Raw genomic sequence first — 27,114 nt, 5'->3', positions numbered from 1 at the left:
TCTTGAAATATTACATTTTATTGACAAAAAAAAATCTCTGTACAATGTTGCATTGAATATCGTCACTAAAGCAGCATAGAGTATCGCCAGTGTATGTAATTTGTAATAATCTATTGCATGTAGGCTCCATCTTCCGTTGCCTAGCACTAGTGCTTATAGAAAACATAAAAATGAACATAGAAACATCAACATGTATGGCATATCATAGACAGAATAACCTTAACCTGAATATTGCTCTGGTGTATTTATTTTCCCATTGTTTATTATAACAATAACACAAACATAAATAGCAGAGGTGTCATGCCCAAATGGGTCACAGGGGAACATGCTCCCCTTTGTCCTGTTTAAAGATATTTACATTATATACAGTATATACAGTACCTTCAGATGGTATTCACACTGAACTTTTTCCACATTTTGTTTTGTTACAAAGTGGGATTCAAATTGATTTCATTGTCATTTTTTGGTCAATGATATACACAAAATACCCTGTTATGTCAGTGGAAGAAAAAGTATATATATTTTGTATTAATGGAAAATAAAACACTAATATATCTTGATTAGATAAGTATTAAACTCCCTGAGTCAATACATGTTAGAATCACCTTGGGCAGGGATTACAGCTGTGAGTCTTTCTGGGAAAGCCTCTAAGAGATTTGCACTGGATTGTACAATACTTGCCCATTATTCTTTAAAAAATGTGTCAAGCTCTGTCAAGTTGGTTATTGATCACTGCTAGACTGCGATTTTCAAGTCTTGCCATAGATTTTCAAGCTGATGATTTAAGTCAAAACTGTAACTAAGCCACTCAGGAACATTCAATGACATCTTGGTAAGCAACTCCAGTACATATTTGACCATGTGTTTTAGATTATTGTCCTGTAGAAATTTTAATTTGTCTCCCAGTGTCTGTTGGAAAGCAGACTGAACCAGGTTTTTCTCAAGGATTTTGCCTGTGCTTAGCTCTATTCCGTTTCTTTTTATCCCCCCAAAAAACCTCCCTAGTTCTTTCCAACCCATAACATGATGCAGCTACCACCATTCTTGAAAATATGAAGAGTGGTACTCAGTGATGTGTTGGATTTGCCCAAACATAACACTTTGAATTCAGGACAAAAAGTTTATGTATTTGCCACATTTTTTGCAGTATTACTTTAGTGCAAACAGGATGCATGTTTTGGAATATTTGTTATTCTGTACAGACTTCCTTCTTTTCACTCTGTAATTTATGTTACTGTTGCAGAGTAACGATGTTGTTGATCCATCCTCAGTTATCTTCTATCACAGCCATTAAACTCTTTTACTGTTTTAAAGTCACCATTGGCCTCATGGTGAAATCCAAGAGTGGTGTCCTTCCTCTCCGGCAACTGATTTAAGAAGGATGCCTGTATCTTTGTAGTGACTGGGTGTATTGATACACCATCTAATGTGTACAATTAATAACTGCACAATGCTCAATGTCTGCTTTTTTTTTACCCTTCTTCCAATATGTGCCCTTCTTTGCAAAACATAGAAAACACCCCTTGTCTTTGTAGTTGAATCTGTGCTTGAAATTCACTGCTCGACTTAGGGACCTTACATATAATTGTATGTGTGAGGTACAGAGATTGGGTAGTCATGTTAAACAGTATCATTGTATACAGAGCGAGTCCAGGCAACTTATTATGTGACTTGTTAAGCACATTTGTACCTCTCAACTTATTTAGGCTTGCCATTACAAAAAGATTGCATACTTTTATTGACTCAAGTTTATTTTTTAAATTAATTTGTTAACATTCCACTTTGACATTATGGGGTATTCTGTGTACATAAGTGACACACAATCTGAATTTAATAAAACAATTCAATTCAAAACTACTAGCCACCTAGCAATTTGATATTGGCTTTAGCTATCCCAGATAGGTTGAGGCAATCAATCAAGTTAGAGTAGCTAGCTTGTCTAACTATCATCTTCGCTGGCATACCTGCTGGCAAGATTGGTAGACTTTAGAAAAGCAAGCAATAACTAAATGTACTGAATAAGACTCACATTCCTTTCAATATTTTACCCATATTTTAGCAGAGATGCAGAGAAGCATGTTTCGTTTCTTTAAAGAATAACCACTAATCAGGAGTATACAGACAGCTCAAAAGGTATGCTTAGATATGCAGAAAAAGAAAAGTGTTTAACATAGAATTAAGCGTAATGATTAAGGCTATAGCAAGACAAATATGTTTAATGAATATGAATGAACAGGAGCCAAGCCCACCTCCTGACCACCCCAAAGCCATCCTCACATACTTTGTGCCCCCTCAGATTTTTGGAGTTCATGACACCCCTGATAAATAATACAGATATTCAAACATTACAACATTATAAAGAACATTAATGAAACAAAAGTGAAGGCATTAATTCATTACTGTATTACTGTATTTCATCCATATGCTCTGTTCCTATGTAGAAGCGTTGTGACGTTGGCGCGTGTTTTACGCACGCAGAACATAGCGTAGCCACATAGCCTGCTCTGCACTGCCTCATATCATTATGGGAATGCGATACTGTTACACTGCAGATATTGATTGATTTTATTTATATGTGTTACGACTTGTAGTGAAAGGCGACATTTAGCCTTGCATTAATCCCTTATGTATAATTCAACTTTAGGTAGCTAGAAGGAATGGAAAATCATATGCCATGTAAGGTTAGCTTTTCCCTTGTAGCCCATGCAATGGTCTGCCTGTCTGCAAACAAACCCCCATCAACAAGGGCGTCCATCTTTCGCAACGTCCAGGTTTGTGTAGGCCTACATGTAAATATTTACGCATTCAAACCGCCGACAGACAACTCAAATATGAAGCTTACTACCACCATGGCTATTGGCTACTGTTCAGATAAATACCAGTTCATTTTTGTTATTTGTTCTTATTCCGCTCACAAATGTGCTCTATTCTAGTCAGACAGCTGCGGCTGTTCTCGTGAACAAAAGCGACAGGCGCGCGCCAGCAGCTGACATCTCCAATCCTGCGCTGAAGCCTGTCTCCAGATTCTGAATGTACCTAGTGTCTCGTTGTTATTCGATTAAATATAATCTAACATTGTTTACGAATACATGATTCATTTTAAGTAGCATATCTGTGCTGTAGTGCCGATATTCGTTCTGGGCAGGTGTTTAGGCGTTTGTTATTCAAGGTTTTAAAATGAAGACTACGTTTTACGTTGTATTTTGATACTGAAGGTTTGGATTGATCTGCTGTTGCTTTGGGCAGTTGACGACTGGTTTGGGTGCTTATTGTTTTAGGGCAAAGATCATCTCAAGTCTGGACTCGCAGGAAACCAAGTACTGGCATTTGTTTTTCACACCACTTCTACTTTGGCAATTTTGAAAGCATATTAATTTAATGTCTTGATGATGCCTACTGTCAGATCCTGATATATAGCTGCTTATTCAGGTAGGCTATATCAAATTTGGTTCAGTCAAGTCTTAAACTGCTAGGCTATCTTTTGTTCATTTTCTGATAAGTTTATTTTAAAAACATTAGCATGTTATCTTGTTTCAGGACCATGCTCTCAACTGTAGGCTAGTATAGGCTAGTGCTGAATAAAATATTATAATAAAGTGGTAGGTGTATATTGTAGGATATATGGTAAATATGTATAATTTAGTTTGAGATGATACACCATTGATATATTACATCTTAAAATATTTAAAAAATATATATTTTATTTAAGTATATACATATAGTTTTGAACAAGAATGAAGTCCTTACCTTATGCACTGCAATGTGTCCTGTCAATTAGTGAGCTTACCTGCTTTCAAAGCGCGGACCCCAAAATTGGCATTTGTCATCCGCTGCACCTTAAAATTATAATCTGTTTAGTAATATATGAAGAAAAACATTCTTAAAAATTACATTTTAAACTTCAGGATCTTAATTACCTTCTCATTGTGTGAGTGGAAAGCTCCTTGTCCCAGTGGATACATCTCTGCACTTTTGGAGAGGGACACTTGGAGACAGTGCTCTCTTTTTGCTTGATTGCATCATATTCACACCATAATATTTTCCTCTGCATTCAAATGGTCTGTTTCAATAAAAAGGGGTCTTTGTGTGTCCAAAATATCCCCTAGCAATGATTTTGGGCAGCTCTAAGATGCCCCAAGGCTTGGTGAATCCACAAAAACCCAGTGGAAACTCTCTGAGAGCTCATTTGTGCAGCAAGTTACAATTGCTTCTCAGCATTGGCTGTATGACTGGTGGATGGGCCATATGATGTGAAAGCCATTGGGGGGGAGGACAGAGGGAGTTAGGGGACGGTTATTTACTATAGGGCCAGTGTCATACCGTTTGAAAGGGACATGTTGGCGCCTGTGGGACTATGTACCCAAATAGGCCCTTACTGAGCATCTGGGGCCTTCTGTATTTTACAGTAATGGTTGAGTCCAAAATGAGCACCCCTACACATTCAACTTACATGGAAGTGCCCCTTTTGCAGGGATTTCTGGGAAGAAGAAGGAGGCTATCGAGGTTGGGACTTTGGAGAGAGAGAGGTATAGAGAGAAGCACTTTGTAAAGGTAAGAAAAGCTCTGTTCCACTATGGTTAGGGTGCCATTGGATGAATATGAGGTATATAGAGTCTCTAATCTCAAAATATATCTAGAAAAATTTAGGTTTTCAGGTGCTAGATGGTGTCTGTATAATGTTATAGAGAAGGGAGGGTCAGGCCATTATGCTGTGCATAAACAAGGAAATATGGAAGCACGGCTAGGGGGAGCCATAGCTGGAAAGGGAAGGGAGCTTGCTGGCTCTATGCTACTGCAGAGGAGATGTTGGTTGGATTTAGTACTCACAAAGTCAGTAAAACTCCGGAAGAAACTGTATTGTTGTCTATTGTGTTAATTAGTCAGTTATTGTCAGATTTATATTGGTCTCAGGGCTGTTGTCCAAAGGGAAGTGCCCAAACTGCCTCACAGGCTGTGCTCTGTAAAGAAAGATGGGAAGATGTCATGATTGAACAATAAGAAACAGAAAATTATTCAAATAAAGAGCAAACATGCAAATGGTAAACTTTGCAAAGATATTAGTGTGAGATAACATGTAGAATTTAGTTAGCTTGCTCTGCTATGTTTTTTTTTAGAGAGCTGTAAAGATGGCCGCTCCACTGTAGGGAGAGTGGTGAGAGTAACTGCCCACTTCCTGATTGAAGCACCATCGCAACTGCTTTCTTTGCATTCATGCTCAGGCAAAATGTGTTGTTTGAATACAAATTACCAGCTTTAACTTAGAAATAAGTTAATTATTTTGGAAATAATGGTGGTATTTGAGGTTACAGGACATGGGCCTAGACTAACTGCTTCAAACAGGGAGTGCTGCAGTGTTCTGAATCTCTGAAGGCTCAGCTATACAGTAGCACAGTGGTGATCGGTTAACCTGAAAGGGAGACGTTAACGGGCCTTGGGGCCTGGTCAGCTGTTTCCCTGAAATAACATATTGGGTTGACAGCCCATATACATCAACTTTTCCATACATACACTTTTCTACTGTGTACAAACACAGTTTACTATGGGATGGGTAGAATTGAAACCACCAGTTATAAAGCATTCGATTGGGAGGAACAGTTAAGCACAGGCTTAATTTGCACAAAGGGTTAAATTACACTGCCGCTTGCTTGCATTTCTGTGATGATGATAGACAGAGTATTAATGTGAAAATGTCTGTAATAGTGCTTTATGTTTCTTAATTTACTTAATTCCTTGCTGTTTTTGTAGTTTTAGAAAGAAATAAAAAATGGCCCCCAGGTTAAAGAGAACAATTAACCCTTTCATGACCTACTTTTCAAAGCTGTATTGGGTTGAGTCGGAGGTGATGGGTAACACGTTCTTTCTCAGATGCGGTGTTATCTGTAAAGGGAAAGACACAAAAAGAGAAATAATTACACAAATGAATTAGAAATTGTATCCATAGATATATTTCAGATCTCAGAAAGTGACATATGTTGTCTCACCGGTGTGGTAAGGAGCACCGAAAGCCAGATCATATTCTCATGAAAACTGGGCTTTTAATCAGATTTCTTTAAGCTACTTTCTCCCCATTTGCTTCTTTTCAAGTGCCTTCTTTCCCCCATATTCATTTAAATACCATCCTATCCAAACCCACTAACCAATATTTGCCTGAATGTAAAGGGTTAAAACATGCTCTGGAGAGACATTGCTACGCAGTCCATATAGTTGGTGCTGAAATCTGAGTTTTTTTCCCCACATAAAAATATGTACATTTACTGCCCCCTCTGGTAGATTCAGGCAGAAAAGAGTGAATTTGACCAAAGACAAACAGGCAACCTGGGTGTTCCTCACACTATATAGTGTGCAGTGCCTCAACTCTTGATAAACCCTTGTCTCCGCCTGTACATGTGGGTGAATCTCTGCCAGAACCCATGTACATTTAGCCACTGTTGTAATGCCACAACTGGGGTGTATGTTTGTAGTGGCTGTGGTCTCAGCAGGCATTCCTATCCTGCCATTTGCACTCAATGAGGTGAGTGACTAAAAATGAGATTATGAGCAGGCTCTCACTTTGACACCGCTCTCAGTCTGATGATATCTGTCGAATTCAACTCGTGACTTTGGTACATTAAGGCTGTGCTTTTTCAAAAAGACCTTAGTCTACAATTACGCGTTTCTGTAACATAGTTGAACATGAGCACAAGTACCACTGGGAAGAATGAGAAATCACTTCTCAGACATTAATCCTCAACTCATATAAGTTAAATTAGCCTCTGAATTCCTCCACTAGAACACAGTGAAATGATTTAACTTCATGTACAGTAGTGTCTTTGATGTAGTACTATAGTTATGTCAACCGTGCTGCACTACAACAGGTTTCTCTTCCACCAATATTGAGCTGTCTGTCGTCTCTGCTTCTCTGTATGACTCAGTGTCCCACCCAGTGGCTGTTAGCACACATTGCTTCTAACTACCACTCGAAGGGCATGATTTCCTCAATTAGCCTGCTAGCATTGCTATCACAGCTACACTGGAGCTATCAGTCTCTTCCATAGAGGCACATTCATAATCGGCCTGGTGCTGAAGTGCTGAACAGAGGGCTGCTATGCTTAAAGAGAAAATTGTTAACTCCTTCACTGCCAAATGCCACTGCTACTCCAGATTTTAGACTTCTGTTTTGGTTTGTAGCTACTGTATGTTCTACTGCAGCAGTAGCCATGTGAGCCAACAAAAAGTGGATTGAAGAGTAGCCCCCCCCCCCCCCCCCCTATTATTTTGGCTACATCTCGTCTGTGCACTCCTTAGAAACAGCTGACAATGGGAGTCAGTTGCACGACAGCTGTGTGACTGTTAGCAGCTGAAAAACAGAAACGAAACCATGGACACCCTCATCTCAGTAGGTCTTTGTGTGCATCATATAATAACTTTCAAGATCATGTCCATGTAAACCCACACCTGAAGACAAACACAGCTAAAAAAAACAACAACATCTTTTGTATTTGTATTTCAAACATGTGGAAGAGATGACCCAGCATTTTACCTTTAAGCCACCTCAGTTTCAGTCGCAGTGATCTAGGTACACCTTTGGAAACATCTGCCGATCTTTGAAAACGTCCATCACTCTCACTCAACTCATGCAGGTTAAATTAGCACCGTGAAATCATTTCACTTCATGTAAAGTAGTGTCTTTGATGTGGTACACAACAGTTTAAGCAACCGTGTTGCCATAGTACATGTTTCTCTCCCACCAAGATTAAGCTCAGTCTGTTGTCGTCTCTGCTTCTCTGTATGACTCAGTCCTGCCCAGTGTATGTTAGCTTCCATTGGTTCTGACCACCACTTGAGGGGCACGACTTCCACATTTCGCCTGCTAGCGCTGATATCACGGCTACACTGGAGCGATCAGTCTTTTCCATAGAGGCACATTCAAAGCAGCGTGGTGCTGAAGTGCTGAACGGAGGGCTGCGATGCTAACAGAGATAGCTGTTAACTCCTTCACTGACAAATACAATGTCTCTGTATAGTAGGCAATGTGATCCCCTTTTAAGAACTGCATGAAAGGCTGTAGAGAGAAATGCTGTCTAATCTCATCTAGAAATTGAAAGAACACTATTAGCTGTGCACAGATGCAGTCATATTTTCCCCAAATCTTGATGGATGTTGTCTTTTTCTTTAGGCGTCACATCGATCAGAGCCCGAAGTCGCAGTCCAGGAGCTTGTCAAACCCTCCAACGTAAGCAATTCCTCCACTCACTTGTCAACGGCTACAAATACTTCTTTACACATTTTACTGAGATCATTTTACTTAGATATTTTTCTCACATGGATAATGTCTGGCACTGTCTGGCTCTGTCTGACACTTTTTAGTATAGCCTACATACATTATTTTACCTACATTTCTGTCAAATAATAAGGGTGTTTATTGGAAACTTATTGCAATGTGTATAACATTATTTTGTTTGTTGCTACAACTCTGGGTGTCAGTTGCTCGATAGCTGTGGTACGGTTGAGGGCAGCAGTGAACACCCTCATCCCAGTAGTTTTTTTGTGTGCACTTGTATCATCTGGCATCATATAGTGTCTTTGATGTAGTACACTACAGTTTAAGTCAACCGTGCTGCCCCACAACAGGTTTCTCTTTCACCAAGACCGAGCTCAGATATTCTGTCATCTCTGCTTCTCTGTATGACTGTGTCCCGCCCAGTGGCTGTTAGCGTCCATTGCTTCTAACTACCACTCAAAAGGTATGACTTCCTCACTAGAGCTACCAGTCCCCTCCATAAAGGCACATTCACATCGGCCTTGTGCTGAAATACTGAAAGGAGGGCTGCTATGCTCATGTAACGGAGGTAAGAAAGTGACATACGCTTACTCCACATAACTAGCTTAAATGTCGCCAATGGTGCTATCGTATCCGATCATTTTCTATAGAGCAACTGGTTGGTAAGTTGTCAAGGAGGGCGGTCGCGTGTGTTTGCGATGAGAGCGTGACTGGTTTGAGCCCAGTAAGGGGATGCAGGGACAGTGGAGGAAGCAAAGCTGTTAGCAGCACACTGGTTTAGGTTTCACTGACAGAGATGGCTGTTAACACCTTCACTGCTGTCCAATATCAACTGGAAATTGAAAGGACACTATAGGCATCTGAGTCACAGACCAGGAGTTAGCCATTACAATTCCTCCACTCACCTGTCAACAGATACAAATACAGAATTCTAAAGATACAGAATTTGACTTAGATATTTTATTCACAACAATGATACAAAGACTCTGACACTTCTTAATGTAGCCTACATATCACCTCCACTTTGATTAAAGCGTTCACAATTCTACCTATGTTTCTGTTTTATGTAAACTTACTGCAATGTGTACAGTTTTGTTTTAGCTGTTGCTATACCTCTGTGAACTCCTTAGCTGACAATGGGTATCAGTTGCACGACAGCTGTGGTACTGGTGTTAGTATAATGGATGTCACGCTTCTTGCTTAGCGAGTACCACTTCCTGATTCGGCTCACACAGAGGCTCAAACCCAGGATCTCTTGTTTTCTAGCACATGTGACCACCCGCCCGAAGCGTCTTACCAGTCACGCCACACAAAAAGCTAGCTATATGGTGGCACAAAGTGGGGAGACTTCAGGGTGAGGAGTAAGTTTTACATATCCCCCATGTGCTACATTAGAAGCTGTCTTGAGACAGCAACCGTGGACACCCTCATCTCAGTAGCTCTTTGTGTGTGCAGTTGCATCATAACTTTCTAGATAATTTCCATGTAAACCTTCTGAAGACACAGCCAAAGAAAACACAAAATATTTCAAAAATCTTTTAGCACTGTCATTGTCACTCCTCAGTTCTCTAGTTCCATTCACATTAATGAAAGATTTCCATGGAAGTTGGCATCACTCGACACTGCAGCCATGGGATAGTGAACCAATCAAAAGTGGATTGAAGAGTAGCCTTTTCCCCGTAACCCAATCAGCATTGTGTATGCATGAGCCACTCCCACACCCTGCCCTTACATGGCACAGAGGACTGGCCAAGGTCTACAGATGGATGTAAAGGCTGCTAGTTCAGAGACAACAGGGCCACAATACTAAGACCACTACAACTATTACTACTACTACTACAACAGAACCACAACTACCAAGAGCACTACTACAGAACCAGGAGGGGAACAGCTTCCGACTTGTCTCAGGTAAGATTCGATTACTAATCATAATTTTAGATTAAATCAATGGATATTGAATTTATCAAGCACAATAACATATTTTTTTCGTCACAATTTCAGATTGAATAGTGCTAGTTGTAGAACGCACTGATATCAAAAGACGTAATCCCTTCCAATGATTGCATAAAACATGGTACATTCATCAATATTCTGAGAAGAGTATTCATTTCCATCTAATGTGTGACATATAAGGTTTTTTAAACTCCAGTTTCAGAACTGGACAGCAACCATCTGCCAATAGCTGCAGCAGAATACTTATAATGTTCTGTTTGTTAAAAATAAGGGGCATAATGTTGTGCCCCAATGTTGTAGAGAGTCAGCCGATGTTCAAAGAGCAGACTGTAATCTGTTCTTCAGCTGTACGACAATATTCTATTATTATTCAGCTAAATTCCAGATGCAGTTGCAGAATGTGCGTACACACTCACATGTTTGTCAAAGATTCACGAGGCTGCTTTGTGGATATTCTGAATACAAGTCAAAGAAAATCACCCCACATGATTGAAATGCAATAAAGTTGGCACGACTTGCAGACATGAGCGATGTAAATACTAAAATACTCTCTTCTCTCTCTCTAGGACGACAGTGAAGTCGTATGTGTAGCAGCATCTATGGACAAGGAGACAGTGGTCATAATCCTACAAGGCATGGAGAAGGTCTCCTCCTTCGCCGCCACCATCAACCCACTCTTCGACATAGTCACTGCAGTGGTGAAGGTGACAAAGGACCTGGTCGCCAAAGACCTCACCCAAGACCTGGACACCCAACAATTGGGCCACATCCACGCCAAGCTGGAAAGCATCTCCAAGACAAACCAGCAGATTCTGAAGCAGATTCACCTGAACGAGGTCAATGAGAAGTACAGCAAGTATGAGGAGTATATCAAGCACCAGTACACCGCTCTCAACACCATGGTGAAACAGTTCAATAACGACCCTGAGGGAAGAGAGCGCCACATGAAGGATTTCCATGAAGTCTATGAGAGAGACAAGGATACCCTTGCTCTAGACACATACTACAGTGTCATAAAAGAGAATACAACTTTTGAACAAAGGGGTTTGCTGGAGGTGTACCTAGAGCACTACAAGCAAAACCGAGACGTCATGGAGAAAAAGTGTTCCCAACTGGCTAATGTCTTTCACATGGGCCTGATGACACTAATGGCATATACGGTGGTCACAGAGGATGATGAGGTTGAAGTCAGGGAGAAATGGGCCCCCAGGGTGAAGAAGATTCAGGCCAAGATGGATGAGGCGCTGGCCCAGTGTGAGGGGAACTGATCCTCATCCACTCCCAGGGTCGGGTGGGCATATGAGGGCTTTAAAGGGATACTTTGGGATTTTGGCAATGAGGCCCTTTAACTACTTCACCAGAGTCAGATGAACTCATGGGTACCATTTTTATGTCTGTGTCCAGTATGAAGGAAGTTAGAGGTAGTTTTGTGAGTTACTGCTAACTAGCATTAGTGCAATGACTGGAAGTCTATGGGTATCTGCGAGTCATCTAACTGTGGGAAAGTAGATAAAGGGCCTCATTGGCAAAATCCAGAAGTATCCCTGTAAGGTTAAAAGCTGTTTGGAGACTAGTCCTCTTCCCTCAATTTAAAAAGAAAAGTAATTTCCTTTTGGGTGGTGGGCGATATTCTTTGTCAATGAATGGAATGGATTAAATCTAGATTGATCATAGCAAAATATTATACAGTGTTGCACTTCAGCCCTCATGTTTTCAATTTACCACTGCCGACTCTGTCGTTTATTTTCAGAAATGAGTCTGAATGCATACTTTATGGTAACCTTGTATATCATTGTTTTTTCTTCCTTCGATTAAGTGTACTTTTTCTAAATAAATGCTTTTTTTGCACTTGTTATTCATTTTTATGCTCTTACATGGAGTTATGTAAATGACACCAATGGTGATAAAATGTAGTCCACTTTATAAGGTTCGAAACACTTACACAGAGAATGTTACAAAGCGTACAACATACTGATGAAGTTGATTTTCAACAGTGTTGGCCAGTGTTCATTTCAAACTATTTACAGAGTTACAGAAACTCATTGAGTGTAATTTAAAAAAAAAATGTTTTATTTAACTAGGCAAGTTGGTTAAGAACACATTCTTTTTTAACAATTATGGCCTACCGGGGAACTGCCTTGTTCAGGGGCAGAACAACAGATTTCTTTTACCTTGTCAGCTTTGGGATTCGATCCAGCAACCTTTCGGTTACTTGCCCAACGCTATAAGCACTAGGCTACCTGCCGCCCCTAAAAAAGCTAAAAACACTTTCGAAAGTGTAACATTAACTCTGTGTAGTGTGGAACAATATAGATACTTTTTTGTCTTAAGTGTAACACTATTAGAGTTTAAAACATTCACTTTTCTTTTTTTAAGAACTTGTCAATAGATTGCTCTACTCTCTCTCTCTTTCTCTTAGACTCCTGTCTCTCAATCAGAAGCTACCATCCTCCCAAACCCTTTCAAGCACTACCTGGTTTGGACTTCGGTGTTGTGACCCCCTGCTTGCCATCATGTCGGAGATGGAGATCGTGGAGGACCGGGCCAAGCTGAAACAGGGCCTGGTGAAGGTGCTGCAGTGTGTGGCCACCATCTCATCTGCTGCGGCTGTGGTCAACCCCATTTTTGGCGTGGCCGGCTCTCTAATCCGAGTGGTGCTGCACCACGTGGACGATGAGGACATCCAGACACTGAAGCGCGAGTTTGGCTCTGTCAACCGTGCCCTGGACCAGCTGTCCCAGCAGAACCGCGGCGCCCTGCTACAGATCAAGAAGGAGACGCTGGACGGCCAGTACTGCTGTGTGGAGGAAAACCTGCGCAACCAGTTCCGCAAGTTTATGGAGATGGTGGAGGCACGGCCCGAGCACTGTGAGCGCAAGAAGGTCGACTTCGAGGAGAGCTACTCCAACGACCTAGGCGACCAGAACCTGCACACACTCTACGAGGGTGTGGTGGGCAAGCCCAAGCTGTTCAGCCGGCCCATCCTGGAGGTGTACCTGAAGCACTCGCAGGGCGACCGCCGCACCATGGAGAACCTGTGCACGCGCCTCACATACCTCTTCTGCATCGGCCTGATCGCCCTCATGGGTTACGCCGCTGTCATCGGAGACGACGAGGAGGGCATCAGCTATGAGTGGACCGAGAAGATGGAGCACGTGCAGGAGAGGATGCAGGAGGCCCTCCAGAAATGCAAGTGAAGAAGAAGAGAAGGAGGTGTAGAGGCTGCTACTTGTCCTTCCTCCATACACAGGACTCTCTCCACATTCCCTCTAGGACCCCCCCCCATCACTTTTCTCCTTACTCCAGGACAGCTGTGTATACAACGTCTCTATTTATTCAACCAGTTAATTGACTATCAATGTGGATCGTAGGAGGTTGGTGGCACCTTAACTGGGGAGGACGGGCTCGTGGTAATGACTGGAGCAGAATTAGTGGAATGGTATCCAATACATCAAACACAGTTTCCAGGTGTTTGCCATTCCATATGCTCAGTTCAGGCCATTATAATGAGCCCTTTTCCTCTCATCAGCCTCATGTCATGTGGATTCATTATTCTTTAATGATCACATGGCTATTCACTGTTGGTACCTATGAGTTAGAGGTAAGTAAATTGAATGAAAACAGTTAGTGATTTGCTTCATCCACCGCAGTAGTCAATGAACAGACCAATATAATATACGTGAATGTTGATATGGAAACCTGCATACACAGCGGTCTGACGATCAACATTTGGACTGGCTCTCAACTAGATTTAACTATGCCATTCCTATCTTCTAAAGAGTACGATGGAGTGGTTTTAATGTCTGACAATACTCAGCACTTTCAAAAAAATATGTTCTCTTGCTGGTATCTGCTGGTGATTTAGAGGGAGACACAGAGAACAGGCTCATTCTGTTGCGTGAATGTAAGATTCACCATAATGGGTATCTATTTGAACAGATATATACTCCATGCAATTCTAATAGCGCCACTGATGCAACCTAGCACTTTCAGTAAAAAAAACATTATCTATACTGTGGACACTATTAACATAGCATGCCAATTGCCTAAATACAAAACCAATTGACTTTACAGTGGGTTAATTAGTATTACTTTACTAATTACTGTAGGTCATTTGTAACTATATATCTGCAGCTAAATTAACTGTTATTTAGCATTTAATTGGAGATAGCATAAAAAACTATTGATAAATAATGCACTGTAAAATCTAACTTAACCAAAATCTAACTGATAACAAATATCCAGAGTTATCTAAGAATGTATTTTTGGCGGGGATCCTATAGTTAACTCCCCACCCCCCCACATACACAACACTAGCATTATGTTGCTTCCATAATTATTCAACAAAAACACTAGACTGTCTGTCAAAGCGCGTTGGCCCGGATAATGAAGTCAGTGGAATGATAATCATACTGTAACTAACACTAAACACTTGTAGCCTGTTTTAATTTAATACCAAAACCGGCCTACTATGCTGTCCAAAAACACTAGTTTCCTTTTCAACCATATTGTTTGGTATTTGTTTGTTTTCATGAAACACACCACAATATGGTGGGTGTGATGTAAGCCAACCAAGTGCAGTTACTACACTAAACTATACGTGACAACTAATCGCACAACAATACAAAAGGTCAAAGTATACATTAGCTTTAAGTGCTTTCTCTCTTATGGGTTTTCTTGTATCACAGATCAATTAAGTATTTGCAAAAATGTTTGTTTGTTTTTACCAAGGTTGCGTTCATAAATTCCCTCTGGCCATCTACTACGATTTCAGAGCACTCTCGTCTGAGTGTGTCATAGCGCAGAATAACGTGATTCATTTTCGAACACGCAACACCCATTGAATATGACCTGTGTCAATAAACATCTGCAAAGAAAACATATTAACATTTTTGCCAGCAGCACAGTTAGTCACCAACACTCTACACAACACGAGTGAGGTGTTCTCTCATTTGTGTCTTGAAGTAGCTAGCAAGCTAGCCAACTTTAGCCAGTTATTTTAGGTGCTTGACTGCCGTTGTGAGGTCAGAACGCTCAGATCAACCCTACTCCCCGGCCAGAGCGTCCATTGTGCCCTCTAAACGCTCCAAGAGCGAAAGGCTCTGAATATACAAATTGAGAATCTGACAACACTCAAAATATATGAAGGCCAAGAGCGCACAAATTACGAACACACCCTAAATAATTTGATTTCTGGGGAATTATCTTTGCTCTGTGACCCCCTTTCTTTTCACTTAATCTATTATATTATTTTCATATTTTGAAGCAATTTACACCAAAAGTAATGTAAGAGATATTTGTTTTTTACTCAAATACATTATGGTGATGTTTTGTAGATGTTTTGGGGATTTTATACATCTTAAATGGCCATAGTAGTTTTTATTTAGATAACTGACCAACAGTGTCTCTTACACTGTGGTCCATGTTCCGTGTCCCCTTACTGTGTCTTGCCTAAGAAAGGGTTGCTTTCTGTTCTTTACTTCATTTGTTCTTGTGGTCTAAAGCACTGCTGTTTGATTTGATCTCTTTCTTCTGTGCTATTAACCCCACTACTCAGATTTCCAGTGTTACTGATGCCATGTATATACTCACAGATCCAAGAGAGCTCTCCATATCTGTGATTCATAACCCTATATTCAATGGAATGGCTATTCTGTGGTACCAGTCCCTGTCTTTCATATTGTTTCAACTGAGATGTATGGCTGTTAAATAGTTATAATTCTGTACTGTTAAAATTAATAGATGGGAATATATTTACCACTTTAGGGCTTTCTGAAAATATATGCTCCTCATCTAAACTTCGTAGCCTATTTCTTTGTTATGTTGTTCTTTGTTGGCTGGTTGTACTATGCAGCACTATCAATAAAGATTGAAAGTAAAATATCACTTGTATTAGATTGATTTTATGCATTAAAATATCTTGAGGAATTCACAATAGTATTATCATTTTAACCTGGTTTATCTCAAAATGATGATGGGCAATACATACAGACAGGTCCATGGTTTTTGGCACCCTTGATTTAAAAAAGTCTACAATAAATAATAGAATTAGATAAAGGCTAGTTACCGTGGCAAAGGGAGACTGCTAGAGTATTGAAAACAGCTGCAAAAAGATATCCTTTTTAACCCAATCTTTTGAGACTTGTTAAACAAAATCTCATTCTCTGAGCAATTGTATTAGTATAAAATAAGAATTTACAAATGTTTTTCAGCATGCAATATAGTCTACACCCTCTTCAATTTTGCTTCCTTAAAATTTTAACTAAAAAGGGATTCAATTTGATTTTTTTCTACAGATCTGCACAACCTACTCAACATTTTCAAAGTGAAAGAAGGTTATAGAAATGTTTCTATATAAATACAAAATAAACTGGAATAATAATTGGATAAGTCTCCACCCCCCTTAGTTAATACTTGGTGGAAGCACCTTTGGCAGCCATTACAGCTGTGAATCATTTGGAATAAGATTCCATCAAATTTGCACAACTCTTAGGGCAATATATATCCATTGGTTTTATCAAAATTGCTCAAGCTCATTACATTTGGTTGGGAATCATTGATGGACATCAATATTCAAATATTGTCTCTGATTTTCATGCAAATTTAAGTCAGGACTGAGACTAGACCACTCAGGTACAACTCTTGGAAAGCCATTCTGGTGTGTCTTTGGCATTAAAATGTGTCTAATTGTCTCACTGAAAAATAAAACCTTATATCCCAGGGTTAAGTTTTCAGAAGATTGAGTTGGGGTTTTCTCAAACTTTTTGCCTTGGTTTTGCTCCATTAATATTTATTTTGATCCTGACATACTGACCAGTCCCTGCCGATGACAAGCTGCCATCACAATGTAGTTTTGAATTTAGGCCAAAAAGTGTATTTATTTGCTGTTTTGTCTTGCAGTATTTTCCCCTTTGTCATACAGGCCAGTAATATGGAGTGAATGCAATGTTGCTGATCCCTTTGTATTTTCAAATATTGTGATGGCTGCATCATGTTATTGGTATGGTTGTCACCGGCAGAGACTGGGGAGTTTGTTAGGATCAAAGTAATTCATCTCAGTCTTTTGAAAACCCTGGGATTTTATTTTAGTACACACATTTTAATAAAAAATACACATCCAATTATGATATTGCCATATTATTATTTAAAAATGTTTTTGTATAACTTTGTGGAGTAGATTGTGTAGATCTCTAGGGAAAAAAAGTTCAAGGGAGTGTAGACTTTCTATAGGCACAGTAGCTCAATATTTGTATTTATTTTGTACAGTCTTTTTTGCTCATATTTTTTATGATGACATCTATTTTGTGAAGTGCACCAGACCCTCCTTCAGCAAAGCACCGCCACAACATGATGCTGCCACCCCCGTGCTTCACGGTTGGGATGGTGTTCTTCGGCTTGCAAGTCTGCCCCTTTTAACTCCAATCATAACGATGGTCATTATGGCCAAACCATTCTATTTTTGTTTCATCAGACCAGAGGACATCTCTCCAAAAAGTACAATCTTTGTCCCCATGTGCAGTTGCAAAACATAGTTTGGATTTTTTAATGGCGGTTTTGGAGCAGTGGCTTCTTCCTGCTGAGCAGCCTTTCAGGTTATGTCGATATAGGACTCGTTTTACTGTGGATACAGATACTTTTGTACCAGTTTCCTCCAGCATCTTCACAAGATCCTTTGCTGTTGTTCTGGGATTGATTTGCACTTTTCACACCAAAGTAGGTTCATCTCTAGGAGACAGAACACGTCTCCTTCCTGAGCGGTATGATGGCTGCGGGGTCCCATAGTGTTTATGCTTGCGTACTATTGTTTGTACAGATGAACGTGGTACCTTCAGGTGTTTGGAAATTGCTCCCAAGGATGAACCAGACTTGTGGAGGTCTACAATTTTTTTTCTGAGGTCCTGGCTGATTTCTTTTGATTTTCCCATGATGTCAAGCAAAGAGGTACTGAGTTTGAAGGTAGCCTTGAAATACACTGCTCAAAAAAATAAAGGGAACACTAAAATAACACATCCTATATCTGAATGAATGAAATATTCTTATTAAATACTTTTTTTCTTTACATAGTTGAATGTGCTGACGACAAAATCACACAAAAATTATAAATGGAAATCAAATTTATCAACCCATGGAGGCCTGGATTTGGAGTCACACTCAGAATTAAAGTGGAAAACCACACAACAGGCTGATCCAACTTTGATGTAATGTCCTTAAAACAAGTCAAAATGAGGCTCAGTAGTGTGTGTGTGTGGCCTCCACGTGCCTGTATGACCTCCCTACAACGCCTGGGCATGCTCCTGATGAGGTGGCGGATGGTCTCCTGAGGGATCTCCTCCCAGACCTGGACTAAAGCATCCGCCAACTCTTGGACAGTCTGTGGTGCAACGTGGTGTTGGTGGATGGAGCGAGACATGATGTCCCAGATGTGCTCAACTTGATTCAGGTCTGGGGAACAGGCGGGCCAGTCCATAGCATCAATGCCTTCCTCTTGCAGGAACTGCTGACACACTCCAGCCACATGATGTCTAGCATTGTCTTGCATTAGGAGGAACCCAGGGCCAACCGCACCAGCATATGGTCTCACAAGGGGTCTGAGGATCTCATCTCGGTACCTAATGGCAGTCAGGCTACCTCTGGAGGGCTATGCGGCCCCCCAAAGAAATGCCACCCCACACCATGACTGACCCACCGCCATACCGGTCATGCTGGAGGATGTTGCAGGCAGCAGAACGTTCTCCACGGCGTCTCCAGACTCTGTCACATCTGTCACATGTGCTCAGTGTGAACCTGCTTTCATCTGTGAAGAGCACAGGGCGCCAGTGGCGAATTTGCCAATCTTGGTGTTCTCTGGCAAATGCCAAACGTCCTGCACGGTGTTGGGCTGTAAGCACAACCCCCACCTGTGGACGTCGGGCCCTCATACCACCCTCATGGAGTCTGTTTCTGACCGTTTGAGCAGACACATGCACATTTGTGGCCTGCTGGAGGTCATTTTGCAGGGCTCTGGCAGTGCTCCTCCTGCTCCTCCTTGCACAAAGGCGGAGGTAGCGGTCCTGCTGCTGGGTTGTTGCCCTCCTACGGCCTCCTCCACGTCTCCTGATGTACTGGCCTGTCTCCTGGTAGCGCCTCCATGCTCTGGACACTACGCTGACAGACACAGCAAACCTTCTTGCCACAGCTCGCATTGATGTGCCATCCTGAATGAGCTGCACTACCTGAGCCACTTGTGTGGGTTGTAGACTCCGTCTCATGCTACCACTAGAGTGAAAGCACCGCCAGCATTCAAAAGTGACCAAACATCAGCCAGGAAGCATAGGAACTGAGAAGTGGTCTGTGGTCACCACCTGCAGAACCACTCCTTTATTGGGGGTGTCTTGCTAATTGCCTATAATTTCCACCTGTTGTCTATACCATTTGCACAACAGCATGTGAAATGTATTGTCAATCAGTGTTGCTTCCTAAGTGGACAGTTTGATTTCACAGAAGTGTGATTGACTTGGAGTTACATTGTGTTGTTTAAGTGTTCCCTTTATTTTTTTGAGCAGTGTACATCCACAGGTACACCTCCAGTTGACTCAAATGATGTCAATTAGCCTATCAGAAGCTTCTGAAGCCATGACATTTTCTGGAATTTTCTAAACTGTTTAAATGCACAGTCAACTTAGTGTATGTATACTTCTGACCCACTGGAATTGTGATACAGTGAATTATAAGTGAAATAATCTGTCTGTAAACAATTGTTGGAAAGAAATGACTTGTGTCATGCACAAAGTAGATGTCCTAACTGACTTGCCAAAACTATAGTTTGTTTTAACTTGTTAGAGAAGTGGTCCCGCTTTGGGGATCAAATCAGCGGTAATTTCAAGTGCACCACGTATAGTTTTTGATAAAACTCAAACTTTAATTAAAATTGACATACAATATACTGAATTAAAGCTACACTCGTTGTGAATCTATTCACCAAGTCAGATTTGTAAAATGCTTTTCGGGGAATTCATGAGAAGCTATTATCTGATACCATGCACCCTACAAAAATACTGCAACGTCACCCAACGACAGATTTTGCGTTAGCGTCGCAAACGAAAAGGCTGAAATAAAATATAAAGCATTCATTACCTTTGACAAGCTTCTTTCTTGGCACTCCTAGATGTCCCATAAACATCATTTAGGGTCTTTTTTCGATTAAATCGGTCCATATATAGCCTAGATATCGAACTCGGAATACTGCGAGTAAAGAGAGAAAAATTAGCATTTCATAACGTAACGTCGTTTTTTAAAAATCAAAAAGTCGACGATAAACTTTCACAAAACACTTCGAAATACTTTTCTAATGCAACTTTAGGTATTAGTACATGTTAATAAGCGATAAATGGATCAGGAAACGATGTTAAAATCTTTATCTTGTCGATTTAGAAAAACATGTCTGACCAGAGGTCGACCAAAAATCCGGGCGGAGTCATCATGGAAGATGTTCCCTTGTTTGGGCTAGACCAAGAATCAATTACGAATCAAATGACATGACTCAACCTGTGGCAGCTGGAGGCAGTGTAAACTCGGCTCTATTTAATTCGATTCACTTTGAACAATTGCCTGTAGTGGCGGAAGGATATATTTTTCCATTTTCAGAGAACAGATTTTCATACACTTTTCGATGAAACGCCCGTTCTGTAAATGCCACAGGCGTGATTTAAACAGTTTTGGAAACGTCTGAGTGTTTTCTATCCACACACACTAACCATATGAATGTACTATATTCCTGGCATGAATAGCAGGGCTCTCAAATGTTGCGCGATTTTTAACAAAAAGCTGCGAAAATCTGCATGAATTCTGAACATCCGTAAGAGGCATTTGTGGAGTGGTTGAAAAACTAGTTTTAATGACTCCAACCTAAGTGTATGTAAACTTACAACTTCAACTGCATGCTCCTAGGACTTCATTGAAAATAAGAATTTGTGACTTGCTGACTTGCCTATTTAAATAAAGGTCAAATAAAATTCAAATAAATGTATAGGGTCTTTTTGGGATTGGCCCATGTGTTGCAAAAAGCCAATCGGTTGTGACTAGTACATGGCTCTCCATCCCTGTTCCTGGGGAGCTACCTACCTGCACGTTTTCACTCCAACCCTAATCTAGCACACCTGATTCTAATAATTAGCTAGTTGATAAATTACAACTGGGGTTTGAGTGAAAACCTACAGGAGGGTAGCTCTCCGGGAACAGGGTAGGAGACCCCTGCTGTAGCATAATTTCATACCTCTAGGTGTCAGAATAGATGTGGAATCCTGATAACTAAACATTTGGTAACACTGCTACTGTAGGCACCAACACACGATGCCATATAAGTGAATTTAATACCCAATGATAAAGTGCATTTTAACATTTGCTATTAGCTGTCATAACTCATAAGTAGTTATAACATCGTTATAATAAATCACTATGATGCATTAGTGAATGTCATTTTCTTGTTGCCAGCAGATGCTGTTGCGTGAAGATGCTTGTTTCCAGGTAGAACCTATTTGGGTTTCATGTAGAACCCTTTCTACAGAGGATTCTACATGGAACCCAAAAGGGTTCTCCTACGGAGACAGCCAAATAACCTTTTTTTTCTAAGAGTGTACTGTATATTTCCACCAGAGGGCTTGGTGGAAACCAGACTGTATTACAAAGTCAATGTTTGGCCTATAGACCGTTTTGATAAGCCTCATGGTTGGTCTAAATGAAAAATACATTAATTTGGGAAAATATGTTACTATGAGAGTAGGCTTACTTAAATGTCTGTTTTCGTTTTAGGCCACGGCACTGTTAAAAAAGAGACACCGAGACAGCGCACACAGATATAGGCTACTCCTCTGTGGTATGTCCCCATGCCAGCCAGATAAACAGGTCCCCCCCCCCACACACTCCCCTCCCCTGAGTCGGTGGACCAACACTGAGATGTATTAAGACAAGTATGCCAACTGTCTGACACATAAGATATTGTCTTACCTGCATAACTTCATGACTTGTCGGATTCACTTGTTTCATGTGCAGTTGGCCACAGCTCCCACGACTTTATGCTTCAGTCAGAAGTCGTCATTTGAGACTGGCCGCTGCATGCTTCAAAGACATCGAGAAATAGGATATGTGTTTTATTAAATGGCAATTAAATGCCGTTAAATTCAATTGTGTTATGTCATCCGTTTCATAACATATCAATGAATAGAAAGTTATAATTGTGCATTAACCAAATCTATATGCAGATTATAATGATTTATAAATAATGATTTGCGTAATGGTTTCTGATCATGCGGGGATGGGGAGTAGGCGAGGCGCGCTCGCGCACCAAGTCTATGGCGCGCACAGAGAGAGGGGGGGGGGGGGTGGAATAAAACTGATGCAATTAATTAGGGTTAGGGTTTCAATTCATTGTAAAAAAAACTGTAAAAATGGACCAATTTCATCAATGTAATTGAACTGTCATATAAGCCTATACAATATTAGAGGCACAATGTAGCACAATATTATTTCGATTATAAGGTTAAAAAGCTTCAAACAGTCATGAACATTCCCGAATTGTATACAACACTTCATTAATTGGATTTCAATGAGAAAAGTCCTGAATTCAATGTTGGTTAAATAAAAAAGATTAGGCTAGAAAATATTTGATCTGCTATAGGTAGTACATAAAAGCTTTCCCTGTAGGGGAGATGCGCTCGGTAAAAGGTATCGACGTCTCACCCATCGATCAATGTCTTAACTGCTAAAACATGTCACACTATCACACATTTATACAAAAGTGTTGTACATACCGAATTGTTTTAACCATTTCAGAAGAGACAATGTGTGACCCTCCCGCACCCATTTCCAAGAGCTGACTCTTTCACGCAAAGTGCGCAATAGTCTCTTCCAAGATCTTCAGCCAAACGCCTGTACCTGTGAATCAGTGAAAATTACAGTCACAGTCACATCTATCTTTCCCTCTCTCATAAGAGCTTACCAAAATCCTCTTCATGTAAGCACTGACGGTTAAGACAGGGGAGAGGGAATCCAAAAATATTCCACCGCATATTGTGCGCTCCTCTCTCTCTCTCTCTCTCTCTCTCTCCCCCTCTCTATCTCCCCCTCACTCTCTTTGTCTCTACGTATAAACCTGCAGATATTAAATGCGTGGCGGTGAATCCTCCTCTCTTTTTGGACCTCTCCTCAACATCACAGTGAAAAGAGAGCTGTGGGGAAACTGAAGAAGAAAATCTTAACTGCAGCTGTTGGGGCTGATCGGGCGTGAAGGACAAGTCGAGCCATTACCAGGTAAAGAAACGCTGTGCTGTTGTAAGAGAGGAATGGGTTTCTCGAACAACAAGACAGGGATCAGGACTGCAAGGTGTGCCCAATGTTACTCATGGGGCTTAGCTAAATGCGTGCGTAAATGTACCCATACAATGCATCTCCATCATACATGGGCATGAATAAAAACACTGCATTATTATATTATTCGACCTACCCAACTGCATTAGTTATTAATTACAGTTGGAGTAATGCAAATGTAAAAGTAAAATAAAGTCAGTATAAAAAAATTCTATATGTTTTTTTTTTTTTTTTTTTTCTCAAACATTGGAAATTACAACACAGACGGTTGGCAAAAACATAATCTAAGATATTCCAATAAAACACATCTAATTTGTGTTTATTTATTAAGACTTGGTTAATTGGACATCATGTATTTGAAAATGACGCAGTGTCTGTATGACCGTTCATCCTCTACGGATTGTGGTCTGACCAAGGATGCAATAATTTAGGGATGCTATTGCTTGAATTTGGTCGGTTCTGAAACCAAATGAGGCATAAACAGACCCAGTGAAGGGCTGCTCACACCTCTGTCCATTTCTGTCTTTTTATGACATGATACATGTATCATCCCTTTTGGCTTTAGATTGTCATTTGTTTTACATGCAAATGTTGCATCTCATTCAATATTATACACATTTTTACCTTTGACCTTGACAATATCAGACATATAAAAATGTAGCTCTTGATTACAAGCATCTCTAAAAACGTGTCTGTAAATAGTGGTATAGTAACATTCATGGCCAGTGATTACACTTGCTGTCTGACTAGAGTACTTTATAGATTTAATGATCATATTCTATGTATTTCTTTTCACTGACTGTCAATCATTAAAGGGCCAATCAGCAGTAGAAACCATAACAAAAAACACCCCACTGCGAAAACGTTTGTAACGAAAAAATAAATAATCATAAACAGTGCTATGATATAAAAAGTCCATGATATAAAAATATATATGTTTGTTTACATTTACTTTGTTGACATACATTGGAGTTAAACTTATATTTTAGGTTCTGATACAGTACGATAGTTGAACTAAGCTCATGAGGCATTTATAAGTTATATTTTTCAGGAATCAATGGGTACATATCATTACTTTAGAAGTCCAAAAATGTATGTAGGAACTGCTGATTGCCCCTTTAAGATTTAATAGCGATGTGGCCCATAAATGTGTGTTTTGGTCTGTAACAAGGTCCTCAATATTATTTGTAAATGTCCACACCCTGCGCCCCAATAAGGATTTGAATGTTGACTGTTATTATAGGGCATTCAACCACTTTCTTTGAGATTACTGTGCAGCTTTTCCCTCCAGACTTTGAGCATGATTCCTGAAGACCGGTACACCTATGCCAAGCATTGACACATAGTTTACCTTCCCTATTGATTCTCCCTCCAGAGCATGGCAAGTCCCCTGGAGAAGGTGGTGGCCCAGAAGAAAGAGGCCATCGAGGCTGTGATGGAGAGTTTCGAGCGAGGGGCGGAGATGTTGGCCAGTGCAGTAGGCGAGCTCTTCCCTCTCTGTGTGGCAGCCGCACCTGTCCTACGACTAGCCCTGGACAACGTACAGAGCAAAGAGGTCTTCTATGTCAAAGAGCAGTTCCTGGCCGTGAGGAACAAGTTGGACGTACTGTCCACCCAGCTAGAGGACATTGATTGTGAGATTAAGAAGGGTCGGCTGGATTCCCAGTACTTCTCGGTTGAGGAGAACATCAGGAACCAGTTCCGGAAATACATGGACATTCTGGAGGCCAAGCCACAGTTTCAGGAGGTCAAGAAGAGACTGTTTCTGGAGCACTTCTCCAAGACCGGAGGGGAGAAGAACCTGTATGTGCTGTATGATGCTCTGATGGGCACCAACAGCTTTGGGGAGTCCATCTTGGAGGTGGTGGAGAGGTAAAGTGTTCTTAACCATGCTAAATGGACCTTTATGCACCTGGGGAGCATGGTGTTTGTTGAGTATTTTAGTTCGAGACCACTTGTGTTATCAATTTGAACTGTTAACTTGTGATTATGGTAAATAGGATGACTACTTTTATTGTTATTCATAACAACTGAGTGGTTGGTTCACCATCTGTCACAGGTATGAGGCGAGGAACAGGCGCATACTGGAGGACTTCTGTGTGAGGATGAAGGAGCTCTTCTGCCTGGGCCTGATTGCCCTGCTGGGCCACTGTGCCCTCACCAAGGGCCCCGATGAGGAGCAGGAAACCATCCAGGTCTGGAGCAGAGAAATCGAGAGAGTGGAATTAAAGATGAAGGCATGCATTGAGGCCTGCGTAGCAGCCTTCCCTGAACAGGCCTGCCTTGACGCCCAGCGTCTTCTCCAGGAAAAAGAGGAACGGAATCTTCAGGACACGGCACAGGAAGTACAGGAATTTCTCACCAGGAAGTACGACTGGGTGAGCTGGTCGGTCCGAGTGGTCAACCACTCTGGCAGCAGCTATCGGAACTGGCGTGCCGGGGACCACTTCCAACACATGGCCGGTCAGAACTGGTTTGAGTTGCTGCAGGTGAACGATACCAACCTAGTGGTTTCCTACAGCACCAGTCCCCAACCGGTGCCCCGCGACTGCATCCGGCAACTGATGGAGGGGCCGGGGAAGAAGGGTGATGCCCAGGCCGTGGTGGGGGTCCTAGAGAAGCAGCTGGCAGGGTTTGTGGTGCATGCTGTCAGTCACCATAAGGAGAGTGAGGCCACCTGGAGCTTCCCTGAGGACTGCCACTACTGGGAGAGGCACAAGAACGTGGCGCTGTGCATACACTCGGAGTGATGCTGATAGAGGTGCAACAAGTCAGACAAATAGGGACCATTATGTAATCAACCTGAAGGGTTATTCTAAATTCTGAATTGACCAACTCTAAGAGGATGTGTGGGAAATGATGGTAAATGTTGATGAGGTTTTGTGAATACACCATGCAGTTTGTCTTAGCCATTACATAATACTCTGCACTGTGTATAGCAAGTAGCTTTGGTGGCAATTAGATTCACTGTATAGAAATCTGAATCTTTTGCTAATTGCAGGCAGTGTTACAATAGTCCAGTGTTCGCAGAGTACTTAATGAACTGTATATGCATTTTATTATAAGTGACGAACCCCTACCATAATTTATGACCACATTTTACTCAATACTCTCTCGTAGTTAAATAGCTTAACTCAATGCATCTTACCCTACTGCCAATAGGAATAACCTTGCTGCCCACAATTCCACAGAGATGATTTTGCTGAGATTGCAACTGCTGAGCTGTGCTCTCATTTTGTCTCTCTACGACACAGGCTGGCCTACATTACAATGAAAGAGAGCATGGAAGCTATTTTGCCATCCGTGAAAACAACTTGGCAGTGTTCTCTACTGTGCCTTGTCTTCACAACACACTCAAACCCTTGCTTCTGAACCCATAGCAGGCATGCTGCAGTAGCAGAACTTTAATGGTATTACCTCTCGAGCTGTGGATATTTGTGAACAGATGACTTATGCCAGTTGTTACAGCATGTATGTGAAGTGATGTTTAATTGACAAATCTTTCTAATTCCTACTAATTCAGTCATAATAAAAACAACATTTGGCATTATGCTTTGCAA

The 27,114-nt window shown here is 41.1% G+C and overlaps 3 protein-coding genes and 1 long non-coding RNA gene across 5 annotated transcripts; 3 read left to right on the top strand and 1 right to left on the bottom strand.

Annotated features, from left to right (window-relative positions):
- LOC115141097 (uncharacterized) lies at positions 1-23,491 on the bottom strand. 2 transcript variants are annotated; one of them, XR_003865328.2, is made up of 5 exons: positions 22,999-23,491; positions 22,196-22,306; positions 5,810-5,877; positions 3,918-4,958; positions 1-3,836 (listed from the first exon to the last, which is right to left on the bottom strand). It is a non-coding gene; the product is annotated as an uncharacterized LOC115141097 (long non-coding RNA). The 2 variants fall into 2 exon arrangements; XR_010458462.1 differs by having other exon boundaries at positions 1-4,958.
- rpz (rapunzel) lies at positions 4,472-16,099 on the top strand. Its single transcript, XM_029679712.2, has 3 exons — positions 4,472-4,551; positions 8,156-8,212; positions 12,633-16,099. The coding sequence occupies exon 3, from the start codon at positions 12,727-12,729 to the stop codon at positions 13,408-13,410; it is 684 nt and encodes a 227-aa protein (XP_029535572.1). The 5' UTR covers positions 4,472-4,551; positions 8,156-8,212; positions 12,633-12,726; the 3' UTR covers positions 13,411-16,099.
- On the top strand, positions 8,224-12,623 carry LOC115141096 (uncharacterized). The gene has a single exon (XM_029679713.2). It carries the CDS (start codon positions 10,813-10,815, stop codon positions 11,479-11,481), a length of 669 nt encoding a protein of 222 aa, XP_029535573.1. The 5' UTR covers positions 8,224-10,812; the 3' UTR covers positions 11,482-12,623.
- LOC115141094 (protein rapunzel-like) lies at positions 23,256-27,114 on the top strand. Its single transcript, XM_029679711.2, has 3 exons — positions 23,256-23,497; positions 24,930-25,426; positions 25,614-27,114. Exons 2-3 carry the CDS (start codon positions 24,933-24,935, stop codon positions 26,302-26,304), a joined length of 1,185 nt encoding a protein of 394 aa, XP_029535571.1. The 5' UTR covers positions 23,256-23,497; positions 24,930-24,932; the 3' UTR covers positions 26,305-27,114.

The sequence above is a fragment of the Oncorhynchus nerka genome, linkage group LG14, assembly GCF_034236695.1.
Source record: "Oncorhynchus nerka isolate Pitt River linkage group LG14, Oner_Uvic_2.0, whole genome shotgun sequence".
NCBI lineage: Eukaryota > Metazoa > Chordata > Actinopteri > Salmoniformes > Salmonidae > Oncorhynchus > Oncorhynchus nerka.
The sequence above is the reverse complement of the archived record's forward strand: the minus strand, read 5'-3'. Positions and strand labels throughout refer to the sequence as shown.

Bases quoted from the DNA above. Each gene is read 5' to 3' on its own strand.
- LOC115141094 (XM_029679711.2), top strand. From the start codon at position 24,933: ATGGCAAGTCCCCTGGAGAAGGTGGTGGCCCAGAAGAAAGAGGCCATC. The intron at 25,427-25,613 runs GTAAAGTGTTCT...CATCTGTCACAG, and splicing joins ATCTTGGAGGTGGTGGAGAG to GTATGAGGCGAGGAACAGGC.
- LOC115141096 (XM_029679713.2), top strand. From the start codon at position 10,813: ATGGACAAGGAGACAGTGGTCATAATCCTACAAGGCATGGAGAAGGTC.
- rpz (XM_029679712.2), top strand. From the start codon at position 12,727: ATGTCGGAGATGGAGATCGTGGAGGACCGGGCCAAGCTGAAACAGGGC.